The sequence below is a fragment of the Myripristis murdjan genome, chromosome 22 (genome assembly GCF_902150065.1).
Source record: "Myripristis murdjan chromosome 22, fMyrMur1.1, whole genome shotgun sequence".
Classification (NCBI taxonomy): domain Eukaryota; kingdom Metazoa; phylum Chordata; class Actinopteri; order Holocentriformes; family Holocentridae; genus Myripristis; species Myripristis murdjan.
The window spans coordinates 161451-175000 of NC_044001.1; the positions used below are offsets into that span (position 1 = coordinate 161451).

General features: G+C 48.9%; 1 protein-coding gene across 2 annotated transcripts in view; it reads left to right on the forward strand.

The window, feature by feature from the left end:
* The window catches only part of mipol1 (mirror-image polydactyly 1), a 59223-nt gene that overhangs the window by 13647 nt on the left and 32026 nt on the right, over nucleotides 1-13550 (forward strand). For both annotated transcript variants that reach the window (XM_030044961.1, XM_030044960.1), the window contains exons 3-7: nucleotides 80-149; nucleotides 1059-1123; nucleotides 1467-1692; nucleotides 7011-7128; nucleotides 8592-8697. In XM_030044961.1, the coding sequence (XP_029900821.1) occupies nucleotides 80-149; nucleotides 1059-1123; nucleotides 1467-1692; nucleotides 7011-7128; nucleotides 8592-8697 (585 nt within the window). The remainder of the gene's footprint in view (nucleotides 1-79; nucleotides 150-1058; nucleotides 1124-1466; nucleotides 1693-7010; nucleotides 7129-8591; nucleotides 8698-13550) is intronic.

Here is a 13550-nt window from a genome sequence, read left to right on the forward strand (position 1 = left end):
AAGAGTTACTGTGTGTGTGTGTGTGTGTGTGTGTGTGTGTGTGTGTGTGTGTGTGTGTGTGTGTGTGTGTTTCTTGCAGCTAATCCCAGAGTGAACGTGGAGCTGCGACGCCGTCTGCCCTCAGGCCTCAACACCCAACACAGCAGCCCGTAAGACCTTCACCCTGTCTGTCTGTCTGTCTGTCTCACTGTCTCTCTGTCTGTCTGTCTGTCTGTGTCTGTCTCTCTGTCTGTCTGCTGTCTGTCTGTGTCTGTCTGTCTCTCTCTGTCTGTTTCTCTCTCTCTCTCCCTCTGTACTTTGTTAATGTCTCTCGCCCCTCCTGTGCTGCTCTGTGACGGCCACTTCTGTTATTAAAGACAAGACAAGAAAAGAAAAGTCTCACACACACACACACACACACACACACACACGGCCTGCACATACACTCCATGCTGCTCACACACACACACTCACACACACACACACACACACACACACACACACACACACACACACACACGATGAAGTCCTTCTTCAGTTGCAAGGTTTCATGTTCCACGTTCTACCAGAGGTTGAGTCTGAGAGACAGGGTTCCACCTGTCTGTCTGATCAGAGGCTCAGGGTTCCACCTGTCTGTCTGACCAGAGGCTCAGGGTTCCACCTGTCTGTCTGATCAGAGGCTCAGGGTTCCACCTGTCTGTCTGATCAGAGGCTCAGGGTTCCACCTGTCTGTCTGATCAGAGGCTCAGCTCACATCAGTTTTACACGCGTGTGAACTGACATGAGATCAGATTTTAAGGTTTGAAGGTAGCTGACTGTGCCTGTCTCTCTCTCCCTGTCTCTCTCCCCCTGAGCCTCTGATCAGACAGACAGGTGGAACCCTGAGCCTCTGATCAGACAGACAGGTGGAACCCTGAGCCTCTGATCAGACAGACAGGTGGAACCCTGAGCCTCTGATCAGACAGACAGGTGGAACCCTGAGCCTCTGATCAGACAGACAGGTGGAACCCTGAGCCTCTGATCAGACAGACAGGTGGAACCCTGACCACCGTGGCTTTTATGTTATTGTCTTATTCCAGAGCGGGAGGCGGAGCGGGAACCTGTCCTCCCAGTCCCACCAGTCTTCTGCCCGACTGGCCTCAAGGTACAGAACTTCATTCCTTCATTCATGTTCTTGGGGCGTCTGTTCTCCCTGGTGACTGACTGGTGGGTTTTTAAAGTGATAGTTGGGGTTCTTATCGGTCGCAGATCCTCCAGGTTTCAGCTCCTTCCTGTTCCCTCCAGAACGACCTGCCGCTGTGCCGCTGCTGTGTAGTGATACAGCAGCAGGTCCAGGACAGAAAGTAGATCCAGCTCCTTCATTTTGGAGGTCAGGAAGGATCTGACGGGTGAAACGTGGAGGCTGCGTTCCTCTCGTCTGGAAGAGGAACCGTCACGGCGGTCCTCACAGTGTCTGATGTTCCGACCCCGTCCCTCTGTCCTCGCAGCCCCTCAGCACCTGGACGACTTCCACGACCCTGCGACCTCCAAGCCTCCCTCCCCTCAGGCCTGCAGACCCCCGGCGGCGGCGGCGGGGGGGATGGAGGTGGACGTGCCCAGCCGAGGCCCTTCGCCCCGGGCGGAGAGCTCAGCAGGTGGAGCTGACGGCAGCAGAGCGAGCGGAAGTCCTGGTAGTCCTGTCTCCAGGAAACACCTGGTCACCACAGACAGCAGGTGAGACGTGACCTCACTGATTAATAATTATAAATAATAATAAACAGAACGGAAGCGAGCCGAGGAGCCACGTTTCTGCTCGTTTTCTTCTCTGAACAGCAGCAGAAGAAGAAGAGAGTTGTGGAAACTCTGGTGTCACACTTTGACCACAGGAGCTTCTACATGGAACAATGTTCTGTTGTTACCATGAGAACAAGAGAACGTGCTGTGTCAGGGTTAACGAGCCAGGAGAACATGAGGAACAGTGTTTAGATCAAACTGTCTGGGAGAAGGATAAAAACCCAGTATGGTGGAACATCCAACATGGCGGATCTTCTGGGTTTTCTGAACGCAACTTCAGTTTGACTGGAAGAACCCACGAGAACTGAGGCAGAACTAGAAGAAGCGGAACAAATCCAACATCAAGCTAGCTTGTCTCCTGAGAAAATTAATGAGCAGCAACTGACAAGGTCCAAGCACATAGCGCCACCCAGTGGCTAAATGTAGCAAGTGCAGGGAAACAAACAACGGCCATATCAAAATATAATCCTGCTATAGTGCCACCTGCTGGCCAAACGACATCAGATAACCACATTGTACCTACGTAGCGTGCCGGCTAATTGCTAATTGCTAATTACAAAAGAGTTGCACTGTGATTAAACCCCAACTCCTTAATGAGTCCCTCAGGATTACAGTGTCTACCTTCACCTGCATCTACCTTCACCTGCATCTACCTTCACCTGCATCTACCTTCACCTGCATCTACCTTCACCTGCATCTACTTTCACCTGTATCTACCTTCACCTGCATCTACCTTCACCTGCATCTACCTTCACCTGCATCTACTTTCACCTGCATCTACTTTCACCTGCATCTACTTTCACCTGCATCTACCTTCACCTGCATCTACCTTCACCTGCATCTACTTTCACCTGCATCTACTTTCACCTGCATCTACTTTCACCTGCATCTACTTTCACCTGCATCTACTTTCACCTGCATCTACCTTCACCTGCATCTACTTTCACCTTTACACAAACACACACAGAAAAATTATGGTTCTGAAATGGTTCTTAAAAATTTCTATAAAGAATCATCAGCTACTGAAGAGCAACTGTATTTATTTTGATTTGAAGAAAACAAAAACATTTGAAAAGGGTTCTTTATTGAACCAATTTGCTCCACCAAGAGCTTTTTAGGAAAAGCTTTTTTTTATTTATTTATTTATTTATTTTTTATCAAACTTTCTTTATTGTCAAAGTTCTTGGGAGAACCCTTTCACCACCACCTCAGAGAACTGATGGGTCTCTGAAGCACCCTGGGTATTCTTCTGTTCTTAAAGAACCGTAGTCTGAAAGGTTCTTTGAGGAGCCGGAAAAGGTTCTACTGTGATGACGCCTTTATTTTTGTGTGTTGCTGGTTCTCAGCAGTCACACTAGAGTAGACGTTTGGAGGCTGGAACTGTCTGTCTCTCTGCCTGTCTGTCTCTGTCTGCCTGTTTACAATACAGTATAATATAATACAGTATCTTTATTGCCATTGTACATGTACAACAAAATTGAATGCAGCCCTCAGTGCAAAGTTCAAGCCTATAAAAATCATTAAAAAACATAAATAAACAAATAGTAAAAAGGAACAGAACAAACACTGAAACAAAAACCCTCTGACCTGCGGCCCGGGGCGGGCCCGGGGCGGGCCACGGGGCGGGCCACGAGGCGGGCCGCGGGGCAGGGCACGGGGCAGGGCACGGGGCGGGCCACGGGGCGGGCCATGGGGCGGGCCGCGGGGCGGGCCACGGGGCAGGCCACGGGGCCCGCTGCACTGTCCGGTCTGGTTCCTGCTGCTTTTTGGCCTGTTTGTCCTGTTTTTGATGTTTTGATTGTCCTGTACGTCCCGTCTGAGGGCAGCGGCTCAGACAGACGTCCTGGGTGGGACGGGTCCCGCAGGATGTCGACGGCTTTTTCGAGGCAGCAGGAGCTGAATAGCTCCTCCCAGGAGGAAGAGGGCGGCAGAGATTTCCTGGGCATTGTTGCCCTGCAGCGCTGCTCTGTCTGGCAGAACACACACACACACACACACACACACACACACACACACACAGAACGTCAGCACACTCTCTGAGTGCAGCTGGAAGCCTCGAGTGTTTCTGAGTGAGCTGGTTGAGTCTCAGTGGAGCCTCTGCTGTGCTCCGGGTCAGGTCCTCCTCAGTCCGGACGTCCAGGACCTGGAGATCAGAGACGCTCTCCACACCGTCCCAACCAAACGTCCCAACCAAACGTCCCAACCAAACGTCCCAACCAACCGTCCCAACCAAACGTCCCAACCAAACGTCCCAACCAAACGTCCCAACCAACCGTCCCAACCAAACGTCCCAACCAAACGTCCCAACCAAACGTCCCAACCAAACGTCCCAACCAAACGTCCCAACCAAACGTCCCTGTTATCCCTCCTGCAGTTGAGGATCAGCTCCTTGGTCTTGGTCCCGGCCAGCGACGCCGTCCCGTCCCGCGGCTTTCCTCGGGTTTGCCACCATCACTGTGCACCTCACCTCACGCTCTCTCCCTCTCACTGCCTGCCTGTCTGTCTCTCTCTCCCTGCCTGCCTGTCTGTCTCTTTCTGCCTGTCTGTCTCTCTCTCTCCCTGCCTCCCTGTCTCTCTCTCTCTGCCTGTCTGTCTCTCTCTCTGCCTGTCTGTCTGTCTCTCTCTCTCTCTGTCTCTCTCTCTCTCTCTGCCTGTCTGTCCCTCTCCCTGCCTGCCTGTCTGTCTGTCTCTCTCTCTGCCTGTCTGTCTCTCTCTCTGTCTGTCTGTCTCTCTCTCTGCCTGTCTGTCTGTCTCTCTCTCTCTCTGTCTGTCTCTCTCTCTCTCTCTGCCTGTCTGTCCCTCTCCCTGCCTGCCTGTCTGTCTGTCTGTCTCTCTCTCTGTCTGTCTGTCTGTCTCTCTCTCTGCCTGTCTGTCTGTCTCTCTGCCTGTCTGTCTGTCTCTCTCTCTCTCTGTCTGTCTCTCTCTCTCTCTCTGCCTGTCTGTCTGTCTCTCTCTCTGTCTGTCTGTCTCTCTCTCTGCCTGTCTGTCTGTCTCTCTCTCCTGCCTGTCTGTCTGTCTCTCTCTCGGCCTGCCTGTCTCTCCTATCTCAGGTCATGTGTGTTAACCTGGCTGTGGCCTCAGGTTCTTGGATATGAGCGGCAGCTTTAATAAGCAGCAGTGATGTTATTACCTTAAAGGTCAGGCAGCTTCTTAGCGTAATAAGGCGGGTAAATAAGACTCTGAGCTGCGACTCTGTCTTCTGTAATTGACTGTTTCTGCTGGGAAACAAGGAGCCGTCACACTTTATAATATCACATGTTTCTAATCAACTTCTCTCTCTGCCTCTATTGCTTTTACTCTACTGCTCTTTCTGTCTCTGTGGCTTTTATTAATCAAATCCAAATGTATTTATGGAGTGTGTTTCACAGAGATGCAACTCAAAGTGCTTTACAAACATGACTGGAAAAGAGAAAACAGGTGAAAGTGTAAAAAGTATATTTTAGAACCCCTGAGTGTACAACATCTTAAAGAACTTCATCAAATGCACCTACAACTGGTTTGAAAGACGCTTTGTGTTTGAGCCTCAGGTACACAGTATATGCCATGAACGTGTATGAACATACATGTAATATGAAAATATAGAAGTTTGGTGTATTTCTATGTGCCATACATCTATGTGAAAATATAAAAATAATTAGGGTGAAATCCCCTGAGATTTACAGTAAAATCATAAAATTGCTTTTAGTGTATATTTTGATTTTGATTAGCTCAATTCAATTCAATTTTATTTATTTATATAGCCCAGAATCACAAATTACAAATTTGTCCCAAAGGGCTTTACAGAAAAATACAACATCCTCTGTCCTTAGACCCTCACATCGGATGAGGAACAACTCCCTACAAAAAAAAAAACCTTTAAAAGGGAGAAAAATAGGAAGAAACCTCAGGGGAGCAACAGAGGAGGGATCCCTCCCCAGGACGGACAGACGGGCAGTGGATGTTGTAGACACAGAAAACAAACAACCAAAGATATAAATGCATAATACAAAGTCACTAAGGTGAGGCAATGAAAGATGTAACTTTGACCTGTGGTAACTTGGGATGGACCTGCTGCTTTATGGGCGCTGCAGAGCCTGAGCAGAGTGTCAGCTCCGCCTGCAGGGGGCGCTGCAGAGTGTCAGCTCCGCCTGCAGGGGGCGCTGCAGAGGCTGAGCAGAGTGTCGGCTCTGTAGATGATAATCCTGCTCCTCCTGCAGGGGGCGCTGCAGAGGCTGAGCAGAGTGTCGGCTCTGTAGATGATAATCTGCCTCCTCCTGCAGGGGGCGCTGCAGAGGCTGAGCAGAGTGTCGGCTCTGTAGATGATAATCCTGCTCCTCCTGCAGGGGCGCCGCAGAGCGGAGCAGAGTGTCGGCTCTGTAGATGATAATCCGCTCTCCTGCAGGGGGCGCTGCAGAGGCCTGAGCAGAGTGTCGGCTCTGTAGATGATAATCCTGCTCCTCCTGCAGGGGGCGCTGCAGAGGCTGAGCAGAGTGTCGGCTCTGTAGATGATAATCCTGCTCCTCCTGCAGGGGGCGCCGCAGAGGCTGAGCAGAGTGTCGGCTCTGTAGATGATAATCCTGCTCCTCCGCTGCTTCAGAAGCTCCACATTTCTCTGAGCTCAGAGGAAGGAAATGTGGAACATTGAGGAAGCAGATGATTGGTTCTCCTGTGGTTCTGCAGCCAGTCAGCAGCACAGAGCCTCAATGCCAGTGCTAATCTGCTCAAACTCACAGCATTTTACAGCCATGGATTATAATTTGAGTTTATAATCCTGTCTGCAGCAGAAATATGGACAGGAACAGTCCAGTTACTGATCAATATCTGGATCAAATGGACTGATCAGTTTAGATCACAGGTGTCAGACTGGAGCCATGGAGGCCGAGAGGCTGCAGGTTTTCATTCCAACCAAAAACTCCACCAGGTGACTTCACTGATTAGCCCCGCCTCTCTGTTTGGAGGTGAGGTCATCAGTGAAACCACCTGCTGGAGTTTTTGGTTGGAATGAAAACCTGCAGCCTCTCGGCCTCCATGGCTCCAGTCTGACCCCCCTGCTCTGTTTAGCTCAGTGCTGCCCCCGCTGGACACAACACTGACCTGCAGGCTGTTTAGCTCAGTGCTGCCCCCGCTGGACACAACACTGACCTGCAGGCTGTTTAGCTCAGTGCTGCCCCCGCTGGACACAACACTGACCTGCAGGCTGTTTCTGGCTCACAGCAGACGTTGATTAATCTAATGTAATCCCCCTCCACCCTCCCTCCACCCCCCCAACCCCCACCCAGCATTCCTCTCCAGGACTCAGTTCCTGCTCCTGCTGGTCGGGTCCTGGCTCTGGACCAAGACAAGAACATCTCCTTCCTCCTGAAGGAGCTGGACTCTTTGAGAGACATCAACAAGAAGGTGAATACACACACACACACACACACACACACACACACACACACACACACACACACACACACACACACACACACACACAGGGAGCTCTAAGTGACCAGATTGTCCATGTCTGTATTTAACTCAGTTCAGTTCCTCATAGAAATGAAAACTGTTCTGGAGTCAGACTTTTGTCCACTTTGGAAATGGGCTTCTTCCTCAGCTGCGATGTGATTGGTTAGTGACCCCACAGGAAGAAGAACGTCCCATTGCACTGAAAGTCCGAGCACAAGCCCATCATTCTGAAAACACCTGGACCTGTTACACCCACCTGAACCTGGACCTGAACCTGGACCTGAACCTGGACCTGAACCTGGACCTGGATTTGGACCCAAACCTGGGCCCAGACCTGGACCTGAACCTGGACCTGGACCTGGACCCAAACCTGGATCTGGACCTGAACCTGGACCCGAACCTGGACCCAAACCTGGACCCGGACCTGGACCTGAACCTGGACCCAAACCTGGACCTGGACCTGAACCTGGATCTGGACCTGAAACTGGACCCAAACCTGGACCCAAACCTGGACCTGAACGTGGACCTGAACCCAAACCTGAACCCGAACCTGAACCCGAACCCGAACCCAGACCTGGACCTGAACCTGGACCTGAACCTGAAGCTGGACTTTCAGAATAAAAGTCTCTCCCTTTGTCAAAATTTAATTTACTAAAACTGGGTTGCAAATATCCAACAACCTAAAGCTCCGCCGACAAAGTTACTACACACAGGTGTTTGGGAACCAATCACTTTCTTATCCAGTGTTTGCAGGTGCAGGAACCAATCCCAAGGCAAGGTGGCGCTGCGCTTCATTGGCTTTGAAAGGCCAATGATGGAAACGGATAACGAAAGCCATCCTCAACACACCAGAACCAGAAACACCTGTAGCGCTCAGTGATGTCACGGTGTCGGCTAAGAGAAATATGTTCTGTTCTCACAAGAAAATGCATCAAAGAACTGAGGAGATCAGCTTGTTGATGAACGTTCTTCAACCCCAAACTAGAACAGACCGGTTCTGTTTGTTCTGGTTCTGCTGCTTCTACTGCCAAGAGGTCGCTGTGTGTGAGTGTGTGTGTGTGTGTGTGTGTGTGTGTGTGTGTTTGGTCTTGTCTGGGTGTCCCTCTGTGCACAGTAGGAGAACCCTCTGTATTCATTTCTACAGCTGCAATGTGCGTGTTGGGGGGGGGGGGGGGGGGGGGGGTGCGGCTGTCAAGTAGCTGTGAATCCTAACAGGCAGACAGCAACATTTCCCATGAGGTGGTGTGTGTGTGTGTGTGTGTGTGTGTGTGTGTGTGTGTGTGTGTGTGTGTACAGAGGGAAATATTTTCCTCAGGAGGTTTAACCTCCGGTCAGTCTGGAACAGACCTGAGACCCCGGTTTGACACTGACACTTTGTGTGTGTGTGTGTGTGTGTGTGTGTGTGTGTGTAGCTGCAGGCCCAGCTGGTGCAGAAGGAGCAGGAGCTGCAGAGGAGGGAGGTGGAGGAGGAGCTGAGGGAGGTGCAGCAGGAGGCCCAGAGCTGGGAGAGACCTACAGGTGACACACTAGGCTCTTATTGTGAAAGGAGCTCTTTTATTGTGAAAGGAAGGCCAGGAAGCTTGATCACGAGCCACAGAAGTGCTTAACCTTTCAGGCCAATCAGCATCAAGAGAGCGTGGCAGTGGGCGGAGCTTAGCAGAGCGGGAGAGGGAGGGGTGATGGGGGAACGGCGGCGGTGTGAAACATCACGTCTTCCTCCAGGATCTGCCTCTCCTTAAATATTGCACAGTAATTGTGCCACGCCCACTTCCTTCCAGGTCACGCCCACTTCAATTATATGCAGTTTCTCTTAAGGGGGTCACGTCGGGCGTCCCCGGACTCGTGTAGCCACGCCCACTTCTGGCCGCGGTGGTTCCTCGGCGTTCCTGAACTTTGGTGCTTCTGTTCTGGAAAACTCAGCTGAAGGGTTTCCCAGGAGACCAGAACCGCACCTTCAGTCCTGATGCGGCTCATTTCTGAAAGTGCTGGTCTCAGGTCAGGTCAGGTGAACTCTGGAGCGGGTAGAGTTCTCATCGGGCCTGAAAATTAAGACCCGACCCGACCCGGGCCTGACTGGGCCAGCCCGAGGCCCGACCCGACCCGACTAATTAGCCGAACTTTAGGCCCGACAGCCCGATAAAGCCCGAAAAAAAAAAATCGCCAAATTCGCCATTATTTAGCAGAGCCGGTCGGCCGCGGCACCGGGGCACCATCAGTCGGTATCAGGCGGGCCGGCCACAGCACCGGCCGGCATCAGGCAGCTCACCTGTCAGATCCGGCAGACCTGACGGGTGGGTGCGGTATCGGACGGTGCCGTGTCCGGCCCGACTGATGGTGCCGCGGCATGTGCGGGTCAATACGGTAGTCTAGAAAACTGGAGATTTTTTTTTTTTTTCTCGTGCGCCCCCAAGTAGATTGCGCCCTGGGCAGCTGCACTGCCCATAGCAGAAACCGTCCCTGCTGCCGAGTCTGCCAGCACAGCGGGATGCTGCTGCAACTCTCTCTCACTTGTTTGCGCTGCGCTCGCACAGCTGGTTGTCTGTCTGTCACTGAAAGTTTAGCCTCCAAATCCAATCCAGTCTCTCACTCTCTCCACCAGTCACAGAAAAATGAAACGTCATAATCAATAACAGAACACATAATTCTATTTTTTTATTTAAAAAAAAAAAAAAAAAAAAAAAAAAAATCCCCCACAGAACCCGAAGCCCGACCCGACCCGCCCAATTCACGTAAATTTTAGGCCCGACCCGACCCGAAAATGTCGGGTCGGGTCGGGTCGGGTCGGGTCGGGTCGGGTCGGGTCGGGTCGGGTTCGGGCAGAATATGAGAACTCTAGGAGCGGGTCACCTGAAGTCAGGAAAGTAACATGCTGTACCTGTTGGGGGCTGGCTGGTGATGCGTTGATGACATCATCACTCTGGCGCTCTGGCGGCGGCGGCGATGGGAACGACTCTGATCGGAGTCTGTCCGCCTCATTTTGTCTCATTAATCTTCCCAAACTCCTGGAGGAAGGAAGCTGAGGGACGTTCAGGTGCGTCTCAGATGCGTTCAGGTGCTCTTGGGGGAAAAAAGGGGAATGACTTTTCATTGTTTATTTTATTTTAGCTTTAGCTGCTGTATTGAACTGAGCTGACCATAATTTATTGAGTCACATTTTTCTGAAGTCTCTTTCTGACCCCCCCCCCCCCCCCCCCCCCCCACACACACACACACACGTTTGTTTTACAGTTTACATTCCTGTTAATCATATTTGTTCCAACCTCAACTTGTTAAATATTTGAATTTTTCTGTTTTTTTTACATACTTTTCAAGAGCCGCCCCAACACCCCCCATCCCCTGCGTGCCCACACACACACACACACACACACACACACACACACACCTCCTGCTAATTAAAACAATAGCAGTCATAACGAGGTGACAGCTAACGAGGCAGCTGTTAGTTTAACAGACGAGTGCATGTGGATGTTTAACGAGCAAATTCCAACTAAAATGCAATATTGATTTTCTTAGTGAACTTTGGGTTGTGTGTGTGTGTGTGTGTGTGAGAGAGAGAGAGACATCAGAGGAAGGTGTTGATGGATGTGTAGATGTAATCCACCAGGATTATCAGAGAGAGAGAGAGAGAGAGAGAGAGAGAGAGAGAGAGAGACGGAGCGTGTAGAGGAGCTTTGGAAGTGGAGAGAGATCTGTCTCGGTCTCTCTGTTTCCATCCACAATGTTTTGCATATTTCAAAAACATTTTGAAAATGTAGCAAAAACAAAATGCATGCAGGTTTCCATTAGGCACCTGCATGATTAATTGATTATTTGATTATTTGTTCACAATGGAAATTATTGACTGCCCATTTGTTGTTGCCTGTAGTTGTTTTCTGGATCTTTTGTAATCCCAGTGTCAGCGCAGAGTCCAGCGACACCGGACCTGCTGGTGTAGGTGTTGTTAATGTTGTTAATGTTGTTAATGTTGTTGTTGTTGTTGTTAATGTTGGTGTAGGTGGTGTTGTTAATGTTGGTGTAGGTGGTGTTGTTAATGTTGTTAATGTTGTTAATGTTGGTGTTGTTGTTAATGTTGGTGTAGGTGTTGTTGTTAATGTTGGTGTAAGTGGTGTTGTTAATGTTGTTGGTGTTAATGTTGTTGTTGTTGTTGTTAATGTTGGTGTAGGTGTTGTTGTTAATGTTGGTGTAGGTGGTGTTGTTAATGTTGTTAATGTTGTTAATGTTGGTGTTGTTAATGTTGTTGGTGTTGTTGTTAAAGTTGGTGGTGTTGTTGTTAATGTTGTTGTTGTTAATGTTGTTGGTGTTGTTGTTAATGTTGTTGTTGTTGTTAATGTTGGTGTAGGTGTTGTTAATGTTGTTGTTGTTGTTGTTAATGTTGGTGTAGGTGTTGTTAATGTTGGTGTAGGTGTTGTTAATGTTGTTGTTGTTGTTAATGTTGGTGTAGGTGTTGTTAATGTTGTTGTTGTTGTTAATGTTGGTGTAGGTGTTGTTAATGTTGTTAATGTTGTTGGTGTTGTTGTTGTTAATGTTGGTGTAGGTGTTGTTAATGTTGTTGTTGTTGTTAATGTTGGTGTAGGTGTTGTTAATGTTGTTGTTGTTGTTAATGTTGGTGTAGGTGTTGTTAATGTTGTTAATGTTGGTGGTGTTGTTGTTGTTGTTGTTAATGTTGGTGTAGGTGTTGTTAATGTTGTTGTTGTTGTTAATGTTGGTGTAGGTGTTGTTAATGTTGTTGTTGTTGTTGTTGTTGTTGTTAATGTTGGCGTAGGTGTTGTTAATGTTGTTGTTGTTGTTAATGTTGGCGTAGGTGTTGTTAATGTTGTTGTTGTTGTTAATGTTGGCGTAGGTGTTGTTAATGTTGTTGTTAATGTTGGTGTAGGTGGTGTTGTTAATGTTGTTGGTGTTGTTGTTAAAGTTGTTGTTGGTGTTATTAATGTTGGTGTTGAGGCCTGTATCAGATTAAGGCGTTAGCGAGATAACTTCAGGCTCAACTCCGGATTTTCTGTATCACAAAGCTGGTTCACCTCTGATCGGGACAGGAAACCTGTCCTGGACCTGTCCTGAAAGCTAGCCTGCTCCGGGGCAGGCTAGCTTTCAGGACAGGACTGAATCCTACATAAAGCTCCGCCCCCTGGCCAATCAGCTGTTTGCCAAAACGTGGCCTGCCCAATCACTGAGGATCCCCTTGAACAACGAGTCCAGATGAGAGTGTTATGGCTGAGAGGATTTTCCTGTGTGACTCTCTGAGAGAGAGAGGCTGTGATGCTGATGTTCAGCAGCTTCAGGCTAACAGCTGCTGCTGCACAGAGCTCACACTCTGCAGGAGAGGAACACAGGAGAGATCATTAAAGGACATTTGACCATTAAACGTATTTTTAGAGGCGTTTCACAACATTTTAGGGACATTTAAAATGGCACAATTAATTAGCTCGAAATGTTTTTGGGGGTCAAATTATTCCTGGGTGAGAGAATGGGCCTGATTGACAGCTCGCTGATGCAAATGTGAAAAAGGATCATTTGTCCTTCATTCCAGAGGCGAGTCGGCCTTTAGATTTGCCTTTTGTTCCTGCTGAGTTCTAACGCAGCTCAGAGTCTGATTTTATTCAGGCTGTCAACCTGATGCACGGATGGGACTGAATTTTGGCGTCCGCTTTATTTTTTGAAATTATTTTTTATTATTTATTTATTTATTATATTAGTGTGGATACCTGACAGAAAATGACACTGAATCCACATTTTTGCCAAGATTTGGGCTTTTAAAGGCTGTGGTCTTAAAGTTTTGATCAGCTGATGAACAGCCTGTTTCAGTTTAATGGTTGTTTGCAATAAATTGCTTAATCTAATTTTTTTTTTTTTTTTGTCTCACTCCCATTTCTTCTTTTTGCATTTTGAAGCTCTACTTAGAACCTTCTGAAGATCCAACAGTGCAATATGTAAATTCTTGCAATTTCTCAACTGGTCTTAAGATTTTGATCAGGAGTGTCTTTCTGTTCTCTGACATGTTCATGTTCTCAGGTTCCAGTCTCAGAGTGCAGGAACGTTCTGTGAATTTCCTCTTTTGAACAAAACAGAATTGACATGAAACGCTGGAGTTTCATATCTCTGTCCAGTGGTCATCTCCTCATCATTATGAGATGTGGACCAGCAGAACACACACACACACACACACACACGCACACACGCACACACGCACACACGCACACACGCACACACGCACACACGCACGCACGCACGCACGCACGCACTCACTCACACACACACACACACACACACACACACACACACACACACACACAGGTAATACAGTAGCTTTGTTAATAAAGGTGGAGATCACAGCTCTTATTGGACAGGGAGACTTCCTCTGCTGCTGTGAATTA